General features: G+C 38.1%; 2 protein-coding genes and 1 pseudogene across 2 annotated transcripts; 2 read left to right on the forward strand and 1 right to left on the reverse strand.

The window, feature by feature from the left end:
• Positions 1–14205: 14205 nt before the first annotated feature.
• Positions 14206–15288, forward strand: LOC133830538 (glutathione S-transferase U10-like). The gene is made up of 2 exons (XM_062260529.1): positions 14206–14579; positions 14712–15288. Exons 1-2 carry the CDS (start codon positions 14262–14264, stop codon positions 15084–15086), a joined length of 693 nt encoding a protein of 230 aa, XP_062116513.1. The 5' UTR covers positions 14206–14261; the 3' UTR covers positions 15087–15288.
• Positions 15289–17976: 2688 nt separating this feature from the next.
• On the forward strand, positions 17977–19048 carry LOC133830539 (glutathione S-transferase U9-like; annotated as a pseudogene).
• Positions 19049–19253: 205 nt separating this feature from the next.
• Positions 19254–21288, reverse strand: LOC133830540 (large ribosomal subunit protein eL34-like). The gene is made up of 4 exons (XM_062260530.1): positions 21096–21288; positions 20354–20433; positions 19680–19789; positions 19254–19518 (listed from the first exon to the last, which is right to left on the reverse strand). The coding sequence occupies exons 1-4, from the start codon at positions 21172–21174 to the stop codon at positions 19425–19427; spliced, it is 363 nt and encodes a 120-aa protein (XP_062116514.1). The 5' UTR covers positions 21175–21288; the 3' UTR covers positions 19254–19424.
• Positions 21289–21626: the final 338 nt, after the last annotated feature.

Below are 21626 nucleotides of genomic sequence, written 5' to 3' on the forward strand. Positions count from 1 at the left end.
CTCCTCCTATGGCCTCGGCCCCATGGCCTCCTCCTATGGCCTCGCCCATGGCCTCCTCCTATGGCCTCCTCCATGGCCTCGACCCCATGGCCTCCTCCTATGGCCTTGCCCATGGCCTCCTCCTATGGCCTCGCCCATGGCCTCGGCCCCATGGCCTCCTCCTATGGCCTCGCCCATGGCCTCCTCCTATGGCCTCGGCCCCATGGCCTCGGCCCCATGGCCTCGGCCCCATGGCCTCCTTCTATGGCCTCGCCCATGCCCTCCTCCTATGGCCTCCTCCATGGCCTCGGCCCCATGGCCTCCTCTTATGGCCTCGCCCATGGCCTCCTCCATGGCCTCGCCCATGGCCTCCTCCATGGCCTCGGCCCCATGGCCTCCTCCTATGGCCTCGCCCATGGCCTCGGCCCCTTGGCCTTCTCCTATGGCCTCGCCCATAGCCTCCTCCATGGCCTCGCCCATGGCCTCCTCCATGGCCTCGGCCCCATGGCCTCCTCCATGGCCTCGCCCATGACCTAGGCCCCATGGTCCCGTGCCCATGGCCTTGGAGGTGAGAATACTCACAAGGGGCAAGGTACACGCATGAATATGGAATGTACCTACAAACCTAAAGAAGTCAGAGTACGGATATAGTACCCCTACCAGACAAGTAGTGGGAACGCCAGGAGTGGGTATGCAAGGATAGGAGTTATGGTCTGTACGTCTACGTCCATAGGTCAGAGCCGACACCACTACCTCCTACGCCACTATGCCTGCCACCACGCATCAGACATGGATACAGACAAGTAGTGGAGACATCCTCCTGACACCCGCTCCTGTACGGGGTGTACGACCACCACCTCTGGAGCCACTCCCCTGACACAGTACGTATGTACCACTTGGTCCCCTGGACCACTATGTACCTAAGGCCATTAGAGCCTACTATAAAATGAACTCTAAGACCACCTGAAAGGGGGTTGGAAAATTCATTGTATGCAGAGGCCATTAAGAAATATACATTTTTTCACTCCATTGTTCATCTGTGTTTATCCTTTCATAAGTTAATTCTAAGTTCTTATCTAGAGATCGCCGCATTTACCTTTGAGTTTTCCGACCTAATTTCGTTGACGAGATTTCACCGTCAACAATAAGTAATTCTCATTTCCTATCTCACAATATCTTATCTAGAGTCACTCTGGCTGTCAACAGGTATTCATCGCCGTAACAATCCAATCAAAGGACTGTACTTACCTCGATGTCCCTAAAACTTACATACTCAAAGTATAATGCTTAAAGTCTAGATTGTTCTCTCAAGTTGTCAATCTGTCTGAAGGTAAATAATAATTCAATATCCCAATATTATACTCATCGCCCTCAATGACCCTTTCTAGGTTTGGAAAATAAATATACGGTTTCAATCTGACACTATCAACTCTGGTGCCCCACGGAGATGTACGATCTTCTTTCACATATATTTATTCTTATTATAACTTGCTTACACAAGCAAAAAGTGTGTTAACTTAGTATGTCGAGTCACAACCTCTCATACAAAATCATTTTACCTACAATCAGGCGACCCATCCATACGGTCCATAATTATATCCACCTATACTAACTCTATGATGCCCTAAAGTCATAATAGCCTTGCTAGCCTTTGATGTTCATCCCTCACTTGCTAAAAGGTTAGGCAATGAGCCCCCCGGTATATAGATTTTAGGTCTTAACACACATTCAAAATTCCCGGATACAACAAGCATGAAGGGTGGTAAAGAACTCATCTAGAATCTCCACCATGATGCTAGCATCCATCGGAACACGTATTCGAGCCCCATATCTTAACCTATCCATGTTAAACTAGTAGGGTTCTTAGCCACTCCTACAAGGTTTTCTTTCTGTATTTCATTTCTTGTAGAGGTAAATCTGCCAATTATCAATCGCGGATTCTATACCAATCCTGATCATTTCCATATCTAACTTTGTTGTAATCCATTGAGAATCATACACCTGGCATGGACCTTTCCAACTCAAGACGTCAGCCTCCATGTTAGTTTTCCCTGATTAATAAAGGATTTCACTGTCAATCCTTCACCAGTTCTCACTAAATCCTTCATCTCATATTCAACCGCTATGGGTGACAAAACACTTTAACTTCTATGCTAGTGTATGCACTTCTTCCGTATAAGTGTTGTCACATCACCCCAACCGCAGCTATCTGGAATTACTATCAACTCAAAGTCTCATGTAAAACATCTATGTTCTTATTCCTTTAACCACTGTGAAGCATGACCAATCACCTTTCCAATCTACACACGGGCACACCCTAGCCCCTGATGTGTTGCACTATGAGCTCCTCTTTTTTAAACCACAAGGATAATATCCACTGTACCGCCCTCATATGTCAGTCCACCACATGCTTATACTGATACCATGGAGTGATAATCAACCTTTATTTCAACTTTTGAAAATCTGGTACGCAACTATCCATTTAGACAAACTTTAGGTCCTTACGTTACTTCAATTAAGAGTATGGTAGTCCTCGAAGATGCTTCAAATAAAGGTCGATGTGTTTCGCCAATCCCACAGTACTTCTAACCTCTAAAATGTTCCTTTGGCCAATTCATTACTGCTCCTATCTTAACTAAATCATGCACGATCCCATCACCTCCCATAATGTGACCTTGAACACCACCTAGAGAAATCAGAATTCATCCCTTCTAGAACCTTACCTGTAATGCCCGCTTCCTTGACCGATGTAATATCAATGAAAATGTTACTTATGTTTCGTTTCTAATTGGAAGTAGTCCAAAACATTCTTGATCGATCCAAATACGACTTGTCCAAATCATCCATGTACTCTCTATTTGTTGGATTTACGCTGGCCGCTGGAGCATTGGTCAATTCAAGAGCCTTCACTAAAAATCCATCACATCATACTTTGTGTGATAGGTAATTCTTGAAATGTCTCTCTCCTTGATCCTCAGCTGGTAATAACCAAATCGAGGGAAAATTCCTAAGAGCATTGTCTTACCTTGCAACCGGACAAATGAATCATCCACCCTTGGCAATGGGTACCTATTCTTAACAATTACTTTATTCAGCTATCCATATACGATACACGTTCTCACAGACTTGTCCTTCTCCTTAACAAATGGTGTTGACATATCTCGTGGTGAGAAGCTCCATCTAATCAATCCCCAAGTCGAGTAACTTCTTCGACTAAACCTTTAATTATTTCCACTCAACTGGTGCCATTCTGTATGATTTCTTGGATGTCGGTTCTATCCCTGCATTAGTCCTGTAGCATACTCAATCCCTAAACGGGATAACAATCCTAGTAAATCCACGGGAAACCCTTCCGAAACCTCACTGGTAAATCTAGTTTCCCTCTAGTCTAACTGGTATAACTCTGGTTGTATCCACCACAATAGTCAGGAATCTCGTGAACGCAAATGGGTCATTTCCTTTTAACTCAGAAGTTACCATCTTTTCTTACGGTCCATGGTTGTTACTTACTTGGCAAACTAATCTATACTCAGATTCATATCAAAGTCTCCTATAACCAGCTCAATCAATTTTTCTGCTAACGCTCCACTAGTACTATTCTGGCCCATCTCCTGGAAATTACCAATCCCCCCCCCCCTCGGCAGGCACTAAAATCCCAAACCACATAGCGTAATAATCACATAATATGCACAACATATCTATGCATATACTAAGAGATACGTAGTACCATAACTAATCAACACAGTATAAAAGATCGAGAACTAGAAAGTCGACCTGTCGCTACTAAAGGACTAGCCTCGGCTCTGACTGCATCAAAGCGAACACTCGAGCTGGATTCAAGCTATCCGCACTCTTTGGTTCTTCCTTCTTCGATCTTGGACAATCCTTCTTGAAGTGCCCAACTATTCCACATAGGAAACATTCCTTCACTTGGCATTCTCCCAGATGGTGTCTCCTGCACCTGACGCATAATGGATAACCTCTCATGGCCTCGTTGCTACCCTGGTAGCCACCCTAAGTACCACGACCCCTCCTGTCAGGACCAGGAGTAATAAAACTGTCATGTGTCTTTCTTTTCTAGTCACTAAGGCCTCTGCCCCTACCAGATCCTGTAAATAGAGGTACCATTGTCTGAGCTTCATGCCCTATGGCGCTCTCACTCCATATTGCATCCCCTGCGTCCTCAATAAAAATGGCCCTCCGTACCATCTAAGCATAGGTAGAAATCTCATGTACTGGGGTGATCCTGACGCCTTGGGCTACCCCAGAGTTCAATCCTCAAACGAATCGCTCCTTTCGGATTACATTTGTTGGTACCAAATCAAAAGCGAATTTGGCCAACCCATCAAATTTGTTAACATACTCTGTCACTGTCATACTACCCTGAACCAAGTCCATGATCTCGTTGGTCTTTACAATTCAAATAGCATCAAAGTAATACCTATCATTGAACAGTTGTTTGAATTCTTCCTAACCCATCATGACAACATTTCGGGTCTGGGATACCACTTCCTACCACATTCGGGCATCTTCCCGTAACATGTACGTGGCACAAACCACTCTATCATTGCCTACCACTCCCATATAGTCAAGGATGTAGCTAATCATGCCCATTCACTGTTCAACTCTGAACGGATCTAGACCTCCCTCAAAAGCTGGAGGACAATGCTTCTAGAATCTTTCATACAATAGTTCCCATCTGTTCTCACCCCTAGGTTAAGCCAAAACTAGTGCCTCTACTGGCAAAATAAATGGAGCAGTGCTCCCTGGCAGAACCTGCTATCTCAGCCACTTAATCTCTTCCTCTTGCCTCTACAATCTTGCTTACATACTAGTAAACATCTACTGCCAATTCCAGAGGGAATATGGAGGGTTCTGGCCCTGATTATCATATGCAGCCTTGATATTAACACTGCTTGATCCAATTGACTACCTTGGGTTCATAACCTCTGAATCCGTCTCTGACAATGACTTAACCTATCGGGCATGATAATCATATCCAAAACTATCCCACGAGTAGAATCAAACAACACAGCAACCACATATAGTAATAATACCAGAACACAGGTCTATAACATGCATGCATCAATTAATAAGCCTTGCTCCCACTAGGTATATATATATCATGCTCTATATTCTAGCATCCAGATAAGGCACATATGTTCAATTAAGCAATTAAGCACATAACCACATTATTGGATACCGAACCATGAGTCGAGCTTATCTTTAGCGGGGAATGTACATGCCCAGCCAGTCTTCAGGAACCCTTAAACCTAGACCGCTCTGATACCAAGTTGTAACGCCCTGGTTAGCCAACATCGTTACACTGTGTGTTTGAAATGGTGTTTAACCCGCTAAGCGAGTCATTTGGACTTAAATGTGTAATTAAAAACTAAACAAAGGTTAGGTATTAAAAATTTTGGTCAACGAAGTAATAATTTTCCATTAAAAGAGTTTAGATTATACACATGATCCCAAAAAGTGTTTACGGACTGATAAAAGACAAATAAAATACAAACTAGTCGTCCTAAGCAGCAAAATAGGGTTCAACCCTAGTTCCTCCGAAGCAATCCCGGCCGTGGCGATTGAGCAGGCTACCCAGGAAAAACAGCTCGGGCGAGCGGCTCAACTGAGCGAGGTGCGTATGCAGGCACTCAGCTCACGGTTCATGTCGGGCAAGTAGGGACCGCAACCCCAATTTGAACCTGCCTTCACGACCAGTGTTCTGCACCCTTTCTGATCAACTCCACGCTCAATGCAATGGTCAATTATCAATCATACCATACATTCACAGGTAATTCAAGGCTAATAAGCATACCAACAAATAGCTCTATGTCCATATACAATTTTTCTAACTTCAGGTCCAAGCACTGGATAAATAGAAACGACCCTCAAGCACGATCCCCTTCCAAGCCCTAACGGTACCCTAGTCACAACCATAATAAAAGATATCCATCAATATCGAGTAATAAAGAATAGTGTCGCGGTGCAACCACAGGAACCCAGAAAAATTACGATTTTAAAAATCGTGCAACCTCCCAAAATCATCCCAACACTCGGTTTTACTCACAATTGACCATGCCAATGGTCCCAACAACCCATAATTATACAAACCAACCTCAAAACTCAATCGACACCTCATAGAACTAAGAATTCATAAAGAATTTCTAGAACTCCAAAGCTTTAAAAAAAAATCTCAGAACTTAAAACTCCAAATTACCTCTGATCAAATTGTTTTGTAGCTGCTCCCTCAAGCTTAGAAGCTCCCAGCCCCAACTAAGCTTCAATTCCCCAACAAGCCTTGCCCCAAAACTCAAGGAATCACCGCTTTTCCTTCAACTTTCCAAGGCCCCAACAGTGAGAGCGAGAGAGAGAGAACAAGAGATAGATAGATAGAAAGAGAGAGGGAGAGAGAAAGAGAGAGAGAGAGAGAGGGGGGCAGGGAGAGAGACTGAGTGTTGTGTTTTTTTTTTTTCTAAAGGCTTCTAGGGGATTAAGGTAATCTAAGGCTAGGGAAAAGATATATCCCTAGTCTTTACCTTGGTTCTATAATGTCCTCAAGGGCAAAATCCTCATTTGCCATCATTTCCCATTAAACCTCAAATAATACCACAAATTCCCAATTAACCCCGATATACCCAAATAATCACCAAATAAATTACCAATCCCCGGTAAACCCCGATAATGTACTAAGTCACTAAAATACCCCTAGACTCACCCCGAGCCGGTTATTAGACCCCATTATGAAAAAATTGCTAACTTGCTCCCTACGACCGCCTCATATCGAATAACCCAAATATATCCACATAATAATGTGGTCTCAATCATAAAGCATATACAATTACAAATATACCATCAACGGGTCAAAATTACGAAAATGCCTATTTAACAAAAACGGGCCTATAAGCACATTTAATACACTTAAACATGCATAAGTAGTCATATCACAATATAACTCATATAATTCACCTAATCACACATGTATAATCACAATTAACACATAAAAATCCAATTATGCCATCTTGGCACAGTAATCAATGCACTAAGCCTTATTAGTGAATTTGGGACGTTACATAGCATGTGACAAAATCATCCCCTTGGTGTAAGCTAATGAGAGTCTTCCTGAGTTCAAAAATTATTGGTCCATTGCCTTGATCAAACTGGTTGTTGAGTTCAGACCACATGGAAGCTGCAGTGTCTAAGAACATGATGCGAGTTTTGATGTCTGGTGAGACCAAGTGTAAGATCCAAGACATCACCATTTGATTGCATCTTAGCCAGAAATGAAAAGGGAATCTGCTGAATCTGGTTGAGGAAGAGACCCATTGAGATCTTAAAATCGTGCCTCCATTGCTGAAATTTTTTATCTGTCAGAGGAGGAGAGGCAAGAATTAACCCTGGATGGTCCCCTGTGCCTAAGAAGTGAGGATTGGTGTCATCTTGGACATGACGATCTAATGAAGCTAGAGTATGAAATCTATTTGATGTGGAAACTGGTACACCATTGTCGTTGGATCTTGTTTATGGCTCTTCGATGGTGCCAAAAGATCTCAACGGTGGATCGGTGTCGAGTGGCCTTTGCTGCATTTTCTCACCATTATCGACGGATTGTGGCAGAGCAGCAGTGATCGGAGTTGGATTATGTGGAGAAGGCTGAACCAGAAAAGTACTTTTGCTACATGGTCGAGCCATGATCTGCAAGATTGAGATTGTTATGCTTCTGATACCATATTAGTGTTTATGATATAGAAGAGGAAAGTCTTAAAAGAATTGTTATTTTTTGGTTGATGTTGAATCTTACAAGAAGTCTATATATAGACCAAGTAACTTGGGGTTAAAAAATAAATTGAGTATTAAGTTTAGCTAACCTAAACAGTGAGTAAAAGAACTAATAACAACCTAACAAAATAACAAATGATGTTTATTAATCTTAATGATAATTTCTTCAAAAATTTGTGAAATTATTAAATATTCTTAGTTTTATGTAAATTATTTAAGGGCGAGCTTACTTTTTATTTCTCAAAAAAAGAAAAACAACTCACCTATCACATTAATTGGTATAAAAAAATATATGAATAAGAGGTGGGGTCCTAATCCTATGTTCCATGGAGAATAAAAAAAAAGTTGAATTGGCTAAATAAGAGCAACTCCAAGGACTAGTATATTGTTTTATTAAAATAACTAAGAAAACGATCTATTAATTTCTTATTTATTATGACTATTTTAACTATTTGGATCTTCAAATTGTATAGAGCCCTCATAATAGTCAAGTATTATTTTTATCAATAACCACATATAGTTAAAAAAAATTCCAATTAACTAGAGGTTGGGACTGGATTTTCTCTCTCTCCATGGTGAAGAAAAGGAAACCCGGTCGGAAGCTTGTTTCACGGCTGCCGTTGCAAGAGCCACCTTCAAGCCCATTTGTAGACATTACGGAGCAACTTCCAGAAGGTGAAGCTCCATTGAATTTCATGGATGCAATGGATGGTGAGTTCCCTCCCCCGATTGATGAGTCTGTAGCAATTGAAGGAGCATGTGATGAGGTGCCGAATTTGGTTCGGTTAGGATGTCAACCTGGAGCAGATGCTACACAAAGGTTTCAATCGCAATCTAAGGCACATTGGGCAAATCTAGATGCCACAGCTGATAATGTGGGGATGAGACTTCTCTATCAACCGCCGATTGCCAAAGAAGGTAAACTCATTTCCCAACTAGATTTGAATGAGATTGCAATTGAATCAGAGTTTTGGAATACAGCAATAGTTTGTTGGGTTTTGGGGGCAAATCCTCCTCTCACTGTTTTTAAGGGATTCGTTCGATGAATTTGGGGACATTATGGTGTGGAAAAAGTAGTGAGGATGAATTCAGGAATTACAGTTGTTAAATTTCAAGATGAAGTTATGCGTGTCTTATTGTTGAAATTGGAGGGATTCAGTTTGATCGTAAACCTATTATTGTGAAACCCTGTTCACTTAAATTAGTTAGATCAGTTCCAGTTTGGGTTCGATTGCAAGGTCTAGGACTTCAAGACTGGGGTGCTAATTGTCTCAGTGCTTTGGTTAGTACTATTGGTAAGTCGACAATGATAGATAGGGTAACCAAGGAAAGGTTTCTGATTAAATTTGCTAGAGTTATTGTTGATGTGGAAATTTCTGAGACATTACCTAGCTCCATTATCTTTATGAATGAGTTGGGGCAGCTTACAGATGTTCCGATTGAGTTTGAATGGCTACCTATTAAGTGTGCTAAATGTGGAGGTTATGAGTATGATGGAGGGAGTTGTAGGAAGATTCAAAAACAAGTGTGGCGACCAAAAGCAATGGAGGAGGTTCTGCAGTCGGACCTGATTCCTTCTCTATCAGTGGAAGGGGTTCATGAAGGCCTAGAAGTTGGGACTCATTTTGGGAAACTCCAAAATGGAAAGGAAGTCGAAATAAGGGTCAGTCCACTGATATGGCTCTCTCTATTCAGCCTAGGGCGAATGGTGGAATTACTAATCCAGTTTCTTCTTCATATGGAGTGTTGCAATCTCCTATGTTGGAACATTAGAGGATTTAATAAAAATAATAAGCAAGAGGGAGTTCGTAAACTCTGCAAAATGAATAAGGTAGGCATTTTTATGCTCTTAGAGACTAAAATACATGGGAATAAAGTGGTAGATATGATGAAGACTGTGTTTACTGGTTGGAATTTTTTCACTAGTCCTCTTATAGAAGGGAGAATCCTTATTTGATGGCTAAGTTCTTATGTGATAATAGACATTGTTGAGGAGAATACCCAATTTTTGCATTATGTAGTTAGACAGGTTGGATTGCATCAGGATTTTTGTCTCACTGTAGTCTATGGTCTAAACTCTATTCAAGAAAGGAAGGGGTTGTGGAGGGGTCTATCTAACCTTACTTTTCCTGTCAAACCTTAGTTGATTTTGGGAGATTTTAATGTGGTTTTTTATGGGGAGGATAGAATAAGAGGTTGATGGGTCTCTCATTCTGAGCTTGAGGAACTGGTTAATTGGCTTGTGACTAGTTAGATTGACGAATTAAAAAGTAATGGTTCAGATTTTACTTGGTGTAATAGACATGAAGAAGGGGATCACATTTACTCAAAAATTGATAGAGTGTTTAAAAATGAGGCTTGGCTTGATATGTATCCTCACGCTGAAGCATACTTCCAATGGGAGCTTAGTTCAGATCATTGTTTCTGTTTAATCAAAAGGAAAAAGCCAGGGTATCTAGCCTATAAACCTTTTAGATTTGATAATTGCTGGGCAGAGCATGATCTTTTCCAATAAACTGTTCTTAAAAAATTGGAATATACCAGGTAATGGTTCGGGTCTGTTCAGGATCTTGGTTCAGTTGAATCGGCTGAGAGGGGTTTTAAAGGAGTTTAACAGAGGAATCATAGGGGATGTGCAGCAATTGTTTGACATGGCTAGAAATCACTATCAGATAACTCAAGAGAATCTTCAGCGTGAGCCTTACTCATCTCGGCTTCTGCCAGAAGAAAGGATTGCCTTGCAGCAGCTTAAGTTTCGAACTAAGATCCTTGAAATTTTTTTGCATCAACGTAGTAAAATTACTTGGCTGCAATTTGGTGATGAAAACTCTGCTTATTTTCATGCTAGTATTAAAAAGAGAAAAGAAGAAAACTGAATTACCTCGTTTGTTTCCACCCAAGGTGCCCTGATTGAAAAGTTTGAGGATGTTGTTAATCACTTTCTGTCTCATTTTAAAGGTATTATGGGTAGTCTCAGCTCTGCTCATTCCAAGATCAGGCTGAGTTTCATGAAGTTTGGTGAAAAGCTTGACTTATCTCAGCAACTCAACATAATTAAGCCTTTTACCTGCCAGGATGTGAAGCAAGCTTTATTCTCTATTCATGATTTGAAGAGTCCTGGACCAGATGGTTTTGGTGCAAAAAATTTTTAAGTGATGTGGTCTGATATAGGGAGGGATATTTCTTTGGCTGTTTTAGGTTTCTTTGAGACAGGGAAGATTCCTAGCTAGCTCAATAAAACCATGTTGTCTCTAGTTCCTAAGAAAGATAAGCCATCCAGGGCAGATGACTGTAGACCAATAGCTTGTTGTAACACTCTTTACAAGTGCATTTCAAAAATGATATGTACTTGGCTCTCCCTTGTGCTCCCAACTCTTGTTAATAGTAATCAAAGGGCTTCCATCAAAAATCGGTCCATTGCTCATAATATTCCCATTCTTCAAGACTTGCTTAAGGGTTATAATAGGAAAGGTATTTCTTCGAGAGTTCTTATGAAGATTGACTTAAGTAAAGCCTATGATACTATTGATTGGGATTTTTTGGAGGATCTTCTCTCAAAGCCTATTGTTTTCCTTCAAAATTTATATCTTGGATAATGATTGTTTAAGAGGTTCCTCCTATTATTGATTATGAATGGAAGAGTCCAAGGTAGATTTGATGGTAAGAAGGGGCTGAGACAAGGTGACCCGATGTCTCCTTTGCTTTTTTTTTCCTGGTTTTGGAATACCTTACCAGGTTGCTGCTCCAAGCTTCTTGTTTGGCTGATTTCAGATTCCATCCTCTTTGTAAACGGGTGGGCTTGGTTAGCTTGTGCTTTGCTGATGATCTTGTCCTCTTTTTCAAAGGGGATTCCAAAGCAGTTAAGGTGCTCAAGGAGGCTCTTGATGAATTTATTAGTTGCTCGGGTTTGATAGCTAATCAATCAAAGTCCCATGTTTATTTTGGGGGTGTTAAGGATGCTGAGAAACAAAGTATTGCTGCCTTGGTTAACTTTGAAGAGGGCTTCTTTTCGCTTAAGTATTTGGGAGTCACATTGAGACCAACTAAATGGAAAGAGGCTGACTGTACTCACATTATTACCGAGCTTCGTTTAAATTGCATAGTTGGGTGAGCATGCATTTATCTTTTGCAAGTCGAGCTCAACTTATTCAATCAATATTACTTGGCATTAGAATTTATTGGATGAGTATTTTTATCCTTCCTCAAAAGGTAGTTAAGGAGATTGACAAAATTTTTGGAATATTCCTGTGGGGTGGAACCGGAAACACTAATAAGATGCACTTTGCTTCTTGAGAGTTTGTTTGTAGGCCCAAGAACTATGGTGGTCTGGGTTACCGAGAAGGTAGTAAGTTTAATAAAGCTGCTTTGGCCAAATATATTTGAGCTCTGACTACTAAACAGGATGTTCTTTGGGTGAAATAGATCAATGCAATCTATTTAAAGAATCAAGATTTCTGGGATTATGAGGTGAAGGCGGATGTGAGTTGGTACTGGAAAAAACTGGTCCATCTCAAAACCAGCTTCACTCGGGATGACATTCTAGCAGCTGATGTGCGTGGCAGATTTCAGATTGGTAAACTCTACAACAAATTCCTTACTTACCTTGTTAAGAGTGATAATTGTTCAGTAGTTTGGTGTAGATTGGTTGTCCCTAAACATAGATTTATTCTTTGGCAAGCTATAAATCATCACCTTTTAACTAGAGATATGTTGATCTTCAGCAAATTGTTATAGATTCCTTGGATTGTGTTGTTTGTGGCTTTGTTAGGGATTGTCATGAACATCTCTTTTTTTACTGTCTCTATTCTCGAAAGGTTCTTCGGCAGGTTCAGTCTTGGTTGAGTTTTGAGCTTTGGCCTTTGAATCATTCTGCCTGGCTTTAATGGGTGAATACCAAGAGAAAGCGATCAGTGATTTCAGCCATCACAATGGCAGCCATGGCAGCGTCGGTTTACTACATCTGGTGGAACATGAATATGTGCAATTTTTAAGGGAAAGTTTTCTTGGTTTCTCATATTGATAGATTGATCAAGCAAGCTATTAAAGCTAGGATATTGTTACTGGATAGGAGAAAATTAGCTTTAAATCATCAGGTTCAGATTGATTTTATTTGTAATTTGTAAACTGATGGGATGTTGAGCTGATTTGTTTTTAGCAGTTTGTTGTAGTTTGCTTTGTTTTAGTGGAATATATTTCTTCCATTGATTAAAAAAAATGGTTAATCGAATACAATACAATATAATAAATAATAAAATAATTTATATTTAATAAAATTAGAAAGTATGAGTAAAGTTAATTTAATTTTCTACTTATTTTAGCTCAAATTTATCGAACATAATAAAGAGTAACTTAGATATTCTTAGTATACATAATTAAGTAGGTTGGAGTAGGGATAAAAAAATTTCCCCAGTCCATCCTCATCCCATTTAAAAAAAAATTATTCAATTATTTGATTTTTTATTTTATATATATAAATATTATGATAAATATTTTAAATTTTTGATTTTGTTTTAATATTTATATAATTATTGTATTGTTTTAGTTTTGTATTAAATAATTTTGTTTCACGTAAATAAATTCTCGTTAAGGTCCTAATTTTAATGGAGATTTTTCGTCATTATTCATGTCAAATATTAGACAGGACAAAATAAGGATGAGGTCTTAAATGAGGTGGGGACAAGGACGAAATATGTATTCCTCGTCCCCTTTCTTTTCCGGAAAGTTTAAGTAATGATTATTATAGATGATAAGTTAAAGAGGGAGAAAAAAAGAGAATATATTGTGGACGCCTAAGAGATGAATTAAAACTAGGCAGAAATAGTTAGGTTCAACGTTGTCCAATTATCAAAAGCAAATTGCTAAATTAATAGAAAGAAGTGCATTCTTAATAGTATATAAATATTATCTAACATCATCGCTTCCAATGCCGTTATTTGCAAGTAAATTTATCCTAATTTATTCACCGAGGACAAAAAATGTTGGCCGTAAAATACAATCTCTAATTCTTTATGAGCAAGAAAAACTCTTCTATAATCTGCCCTTACATGGATATGATGAAACTCATTTGTTATTTGAGTTTTATCTATTTATATTGCGTTTGTACTGTTGTGGGTGTTGTTTTATTAGTGTAGTAATAATAATAATATCTACCCAAGTCAGCTTAACTAAACTAACTCCAGTGAAGATAAATAAATAAAGAGTGACGTCATGGCTGATTCGAGGAAGATGAAGAAAAAGTCAAACTTCTCCCGATCAAGTCAATGAGCTTATCACCAACATGCTAATTGGACCAAACAACCAGAGTGTATTCTCTTTGATCTGTTCACATTGTAAATAAGAACTAGAGACTTCTTTTTTAATTTTTAGTTTAATTAAAAGAAGGAAAAAAAGGGCTTGACAAACAAGTTAAAATTTTGTATGTGCATCTATATATTAAGCTACTACCTCCTAGCCAAACACACTCATCATTCTAGTAATCAAAACAATTACACACACACACAAATATGGCAGAAGAAGACACGGTGACACTCTATGGGTTTTGGGCAAGTCCTTATGCGAAGAGAGTAGAACTGGCCCTCAAACTTAAGGGCATACCCTATGAATATGTGGAGGAAGATTTCCCTAACAAAAGCTCAGAATTAATCAGATACAACCCTGTTTACAAGAAGGTCCCTGTACTTGTTCACAATGGTAAAGCCATATCAGAGTCACTTGTCATCCTTGAATACATTGATGAAACTTGGAAAACTGGTCCTAAACTCTTGCCTGACGATCCTTACAAAAGAGCTCAAGTCAGATTCTGGGCCAGTTTTCTTGAACAGGTGGGAATTGAGATGGTGCTCATATAATGAGTTATATTGCTTTTGATGTTTAAGTACTTTGTTTAGTATTTTTTTCTTCAAGTGAATGAAAGAAACTTAAGGCCTTTTGTTATGTTTGGCACACATATGCAGCTGTTTGGGAGCATGCTTACAGCACTCAAAAGCAGTACAGGAGAAGCACAACACAAGGCTTTCATGGAAGTGTCCCATAAACTAGAGTTACTTGAAGAGGGCTTGAAAAACTTCTATCCGGACTGCACTCGAATTGACGGCGCAAGTGTGGGACTTCTAGATTTGGTTATGGTATCTATGTTTGGAGGTAAAAGGGTTCAAGAAGAAGTCCTTGGCATAAATGTTATTGATCATGACAAGACTCCACTATTATCAGCATGGATAACAGCTCTAGGTGATATTCCTTTGGTGAAAGAGGCACTCCCTCCTCATGATAAGCTCGTCGCTTTCCTCAAGTATATCAGAGAAAATGCTCTTAAATCTTCTGCACCTTGATATTGTAGTATCATAAGACTTTTCCATGTTGTTGTTGTTTGAGTGTCATGTTTTTCTTTCTTGGTTTTGTTTTTTCAACTAATGTATCAAATAAGCACAAAGCGGCAGAGTGAATCTAGCTAGGCTTTTAGGTATACTCAATATGCATATGTCAATGTTCTTATGTTGTTGTGACTTGGGCCATGCCCACCTTTGTAGTTCATATGATTGGTTTTTCTTCTCCAAAACATTTATTGCCTAAAACATAATCGAATCTCAATTTTAGGTTGGGTATACCTAATATATTAAGTGAAATCTCAGTTAATTATCTCATATTCAACATTAGTTGAAATAACTTCAATAAAATCATACAAAATATTAGTTCTAATTTTGATTAATTATAAATAAGAATAAATTGTGGTCATAAGTATAGCCCAGTAATATTATACCTCTCTCTTCATAAAATAGAGGTCCCAAATTCGAATCTCCATCTCCCAACAAAAAAAATTATAAAAAATAAATTATATATTATAATAATATAAGTTATAATTTTTTTTATATCCTTTATTAAAAAATCTGCATTCACATATTAATAATTTATTTAAACATTATAAATAAAAAATATATATCTTGTTACAAAGATTTCATTTTAAGATTTTATAAAATCTTTAAATTTGCGAGTACATAATAACTAACATTAGCAGTTTTTTTGTTGACGTTAACATATTTCTTACTACATCTCTGCTAAGGGAAACTCCACTAATTAACATCACTAACTTTACTAATGCTACCTCTAACCCTCTGTCATTGTTTTTCACACAAATAACCTCACACACATAGTAAAAGACTGAAATACCTTTAAAAATATTAGTACTTTCTCCAAGTAAGATCCGGTCAATTCAAAACATGTGTGAACATCAACTTTCTAACATGATTCACACGTCTTTCACACATGACTCATTCATGATTCACACGTGTTTCATACATCTCATAGTTCACAAATGGTTCACTCACACATGATTCATACATATTTTTTTCCACATGATTCACACACGATTCACTCATGAGTCACACATGATTCACATATATTTTTTTTTACACATGTTCACATGTATTTCACACATGTTTCACACATAGTTCCCTCATGGTTTACATGTATTTCACACATGATTCATACTTCACACATTATTTACACATTATTCACCATAAATTCTAACATGAATCACACATAATTCATACTTCATTCACACATTGTTCACCATAAATTCAGAACATGTTTAACACACTGTTCACACCAAATTCACACACTTTTCACATCGAAAATCACACATGGTTCACACCAACTTCACTTCAGACATGGTTCACACTAAATTCACACATTGTTCACACCACAATCACACATAGCTCACCACGATTCACACTAAATTCGGTCGTTGTTTACACCAAATTAAAAACATGGCTCAAATAGTTAGAATAAAGTTGGAAATTAAAGCAAGTCCTGCAATTTCTTTCAATAAAATGAAGTATTCTTCACCTCATTCCTCACAAGCTAGATATTCTATGAATAAACATTCAAGCATCATGAATTTCTTTTCTTTAATCAAATACAACAACAAAAACTAAAATCATACCAATTCATTCTCTGACTAAATACAATAACAAAAACAATATCAATTTATTTTCTTTAACTCAATACAAAAAATACATATATACACTCAACTAGTCAGTGGCTGCAATGGAAGGCAAAGGGTTTGATGGCTCAGGCGACATGGGTTGTGGGCTCAAGCGATGGGGTTGCCGATTCAGGCGATGGAGGCTACGGACTCAGGTGACACGAGCTGCGGGCACAGGCGATGGGGGCTGCAGGTTTAGGCAATGGAGGTTACAGGCTTAGGCGAAGGGGGTTGCGGCTAGGGTTCTGGCGATGGGAGCATGGGGGTTGCGACTTCGGTGCTGCTTCGGTCTCAGGCGGCGGGAGCGGTGCTGCTTCGATCCCAGGTGGCGGGAGCTGCGGTGGGAAGAAGCTTGGAAGATGGTGATGGTGGGTCTGAGCTGAGAGAGAAGGGACTGATGGTGAAGATGAAGGAGAGAAAACAAAAAGAGTTAATTTGTTAAAATGGTATTTTAGTCTGAAAGAGTTATTTTAGTGAGAAACAAAAATGAGGGTATGTGATTAGTATTAGTAGGATTAATAGGGTTAATAGGTGGAGTTTCCCTCTGCTAAATTATACCCTTTTATAATAATAAAATTTTAATCTCACCCAGTATAAAATTTTTACTGTAATCATCAACTTAATCTCAGCCTCAACGGTAGTGAATAAATAACACAAAATTGGTAAAACCACAACATGAACATTTAATACAAACAATTATGGTTGCTGATTGATTGATTACTTTCAAAGAATTGCACTTCTGGTACAACTTTTTTAAGATATGAAGGTTAAGGTTGGTCTGAACTGAAGGAACTTAGTGCGGAACAGAGTTTCTCAGCCATAGAGTTGAATATTTTCATGAGAGCTTTAGAAATTAGAAGCACAAAGATTTAAAAAAAAAAAAAAAAAAACCCATCCGATACGCATGCCCTTAAAGGGCAACACCTTTAGAACAGGTTTGAAATTGGCCATGAAGAGATAGTGGTCATAGCTTTTCCACCGACTAGTGTTATATATAATATATATTAAGGATTAGCATTGATTTCCTTATTAAATCTACAAAACGAGAAAAGGTTGGTTGGACTAGAGTTTTAAATATATTATCTTTATATTAAGCCCGAGGGATAAGGATTAGGACTAGACCATGTATTTTTGGGCAACAAGCAAACTTTTTTCTAACACAGAAGAATATGTATTATAAAACATGGGTATTCTTAAAGTATTGGTTACTTGTTCATGGAGAAAAGTGCAAATTTGTTACCAATCACAATTCAGTCCAATGAATGGGACATGTTTTATTTATATACACATTATATGATACGTATTATTTAAATCTAAAGTCGTATATAGTTGACCATGGACTAGCCCTACTTATCATCAAGACACAACTTAATGAGGCAATTGTTCATTATATATTTTGTATAGCCCTCACATATGTCATTCCAAAAAATTTGAGAAGCGAGAGACATGGTAGAGAAAAGTGAAGTGAAGCTTCATGGCATGTGGGCTAGTTCTTACTTAAAGAGGGTGGAAATGGCCCTTAACTTAAAGGCATACCTTATGAATATATAGAAGAAGATTTGAGAAACAAGAGCCAATTGCTCCTCAACTACAATCCTGTTCACAAGAAGATCCCTGTACTCGTCCACAGTGGAAAACCCATTGTCGAGTCATACATCATCCTTGAATACATCGATGAAACCTGGAAAAATTCTCCTAGACTTTTTCCTGAAGATCCTTATGAAAGAGCCAAAGTACGATTTTGGGCTAATTATATCCAACAAGTAAGACATACTTTTTTCTCTCAACAAAATTACATGGTGTATTTTTTTTCCCAAGTATGATATATGTTTTGTTTACAGTTGTTCGAGAATATGTCCCGACTAATAATGAGCGATGGGCAAGTACAAGTGAAAGAGGCCATGGAATACATAGATAAACAGAGAGTGCTGGAGGAAGGAGTCAAGGATTTCTTCAAAGATGACGGTCCTTATTTAGGAGTGCTGGACATTTTGACAGGTGCAACATTGAGTTTCTGCCAAGTTCAAGAACAAGTACTTGGTATGAAATTCATGGACCCAGAAACGGCACCGTTTCTCTTCTCATGTATGACGGCAGTGGAAGACCATCCAGTGGCGAAAGAGGTGTCCCCTCCTCTTGACAAGATCATGGGGTCCCTTCAGTTTGTCAAACAGAATAGGCCCATATCTTCAAGCAAATGAAGACATACAATGTGTAATATTTTAATGTTGTGAGAATGTCTCTAATTGAAATAAGAGGCTCTGTCCTCTCTTTGTGATATTGAAGGCTGTCGGGGTCATTTGTCTCGTATTTTCGTTTGCTTGAGCACCCCGATTGCAGATCAATTGGGTTAGCTTCTTTTTTTCTTAAAAAAATAAAACTAAAATGCTTGAATTCATAATGGAGGAATGTCATTCCAAGTAAAAATGGAATATGCATCATTAATATTGGTCGACCTACTGGGTTTCTGGGAACAAAGCCCTCCCAACAAAAACCTTGTTCCTCATAAATCAAATTTTAACAGACAAATGAGAATACGTTTCCATTTAACTGAATATTCCAAGTAAAGCTTGTTCACAATTATAAGAAAAACGTCATACCTATAGTTTCCAAAATGTAATCATCACAATAAAATTCAAATTTTGTTTCCATCAAATCAAAATGAACAAAACCTCACATTGACATCTTAGTTCTTTGAAGCCAACTTTTCTTTTGCTTTCTGGATCTTCAAAACCTTCTTCACAATCTTCTGCTCTTCCACCAAAAATGCTCTGATAATTCTGCCACATAAAAAAAAAAGGAATTTCCATTAGCAACAGAAGCCATACGTTTCTGAAATTAAATCTAAAAAAAACAAATAACAGTCAAGTCTGCATATAGAACAGATGAGGGGGGGAGATGTTTTGAAAGAAATCTACAAAAATAAAATTCAAATACAAACCTCTCTCTGACAGCTCCACCAGATAACACACCACCATATGGACGGTTTACGGTCCTCCTGTTCCTTGATAGTCTAGACCTCTTGTACTCAGTAGGTCTCAAGTGTGGAATCTGCGTATAATATTAAAGAAAGATTAAAAAGATACCTTTACAGGGTATCAAGAGACCTGCATACAACACTAAAACAAAGGGCAACTCTCTAAATAAAAAAATGCCAGCACTTCACATAAATAAATTTCTTTTAAAAAACATACTTTGTTCTAATCATGTGCTGAATATCCCAAAACCAATCCTCTATCAGCCTACTAACAAACGAAATTTCAAAACATGATTTAAAGATATCAGAACTGTAACTAAAACAGAAGATTTCGTCTCATCATGGATGTATAGGCCCAAAGATACTAAAGAAGGCATATCCTTGGGGTATAAATCCTGACAATCAAGTTGAAACTACAAGTTAAAGCTTTCTAAAAACCAAGTTGGCAAGTCACATATGATTATACTTTGACACGCTGCAACAGTGCAATATACAAACGTAGATAAAACCCGAAAATATAAGATGACAAGTAATTATGACATTGCATTACATGAGACCATCATGTTTAGGGAAATAAGACAAAAACAAGCATATATACTGTCATTTCCATGAGCAAAATACTAGTATTAGGTACTAACCCCTTGGATTCTCTTTCCAGTAACAGGGCACTTAGGACCGCTCGCTCTCTTCTTAGCGGTCTGGTAAACAAGCTTCCCACCTACATATCAATCAACAGTAAGTAAAAAAAAAAACATGGGTATAGCAATTCAAAATCCCCTTGAACACAAACCTGAACAGGTAAAACTATAGCTAATAAAAAAACAGAGAATTAAAGTAACTAAATTATAAAATTTCTAGAATCCATTAATACACGATTCAACGATTACGTCCAAAAAAAACCCCCACACCATTTCAAAGAAAAATAAATGGTTTTGAAAATATAAAAAGACCCAACAGTTATTTCTGAAATGAACACAGAATCAAAACTAACTACTCCCTCCAATTCAAAATATAATAAGAACCCACATCAATAAATACCAAATTTCAAGTACATTTTGTTATTGGGGCCAATTTCAATGCAAGGCAAAGAGCATGGAGGCAACAACAAAGCAATACTAGATTCCATATCCAAAATCATTGTTTTAAAACAAAAAAACAAGTAATTAGAATAATGGAAATGAGGTCTTAATATTACTTTGCCCTTAAATAACTAGCATAAAAGTCACAGGTTAACCTAATGCATGTCCAGGAGATTCTATGAAATTGGTATTGAAGCAGGTGAAATCAGTAGATCTAAAGCGCGGTCCCTAAGAATAGTGAATTATACAATCATGAACGTGAATCTACAGAGTGAAAGGGAAAGCACTGAAATCATTGTACCTGGTGTCTTGACGATGCGATGTTGGTTGGACTTGGTGGCATAGCTATGGCGCTTGCGATACGTGAGCCTCTGAACCATTTTGACGTCTCTCTCTCTCAGATGAAAGTTTCAGGTTTAGGGGAAATGAGAGAGTTAAAGCCCTAGTCCCCTACGCGAGAAAATCACGTGCCCTAGATCCTACGGTTCTTACGTGTTCTCTTTCGACGCTTAAGATCTAACCAAAGGTTTGAAATAAATATACACAAATTATTAAAATACTATGTTTTTTTTATTATTTTTTTTACATTAAAGTTTAACTTAATAAGGAAAAACCTACCTATAAAGTGTTATTTTGGAACTAGAAAACTTAATCGGGTGAAGTTTGTAATTATTAAAAAATTATCTTTTTTAGAAGAATGCATGGCAGGGATTCTTTCTCACTCTTTTATACAACATATTTTTTATATGGACAAGTATTTAGTGTATATCGAATGTCATGGAGCAATTTGAGAAATTCTTAATAATAAAATGTAGACAATAAAATTCAAACA

Source organism: Humulus lupulus, chromosome 4, assembly GCF_963169125.1.
Source record: "Humulus lupulus chromosome 4, drHumLupu1.1, whole genome shotgun sequence".
Lineage (NCBI taxonomy): Eukaryota > Viridiplantae > Streptophyta > Magnoliopsida > Rosales > Cannabaceae > Humulus > Humulus lupulus.

What these genes read in the sequence shown, in the direction of transcription:
- LOC133830538 (XM_062260529.1), top strand. Translation starts at nt 14,262, where the DNA reads ATGGCAGAAGAAGACACGGTGACACTCTATGGGTTTTGGGCAAGTCCT. An exon ending in GGGCCAGTTTTCTTGAACAG is followed by an intron (nt 14,580 to 14,711) that starts GTGGGAATTGAG and finishes ACACATATGCAG; the next exon opens with CTGTTTGGGAGCATGCTTAC.
- LOC133830540 (XM_062260530.1), bottom strand. Translation starts at nt 21,174, where the DNA reads ATGGTTCAGAGGCTCACGTATCGCAAGCGCCATAGCTATGCCACCAAG. An exon ending in TCGCATCGTCAAGACACCAG is followed by an intron (nt 20,434 to 21,095) that starts GTACAATGATTT and finishes ATTGATATGTAG; the next exon opens with GTGGGAAGCTTGTTTACCAG. An exon ending in CTGGAAAGAGAATCCAAGGG is followed by an intron (nt 19,790 to 20,353) that starts GTTAGTACCTAA and finishes TATTATACGCAG; the next exon opens with ATTCCACACTTGAGACCTAC.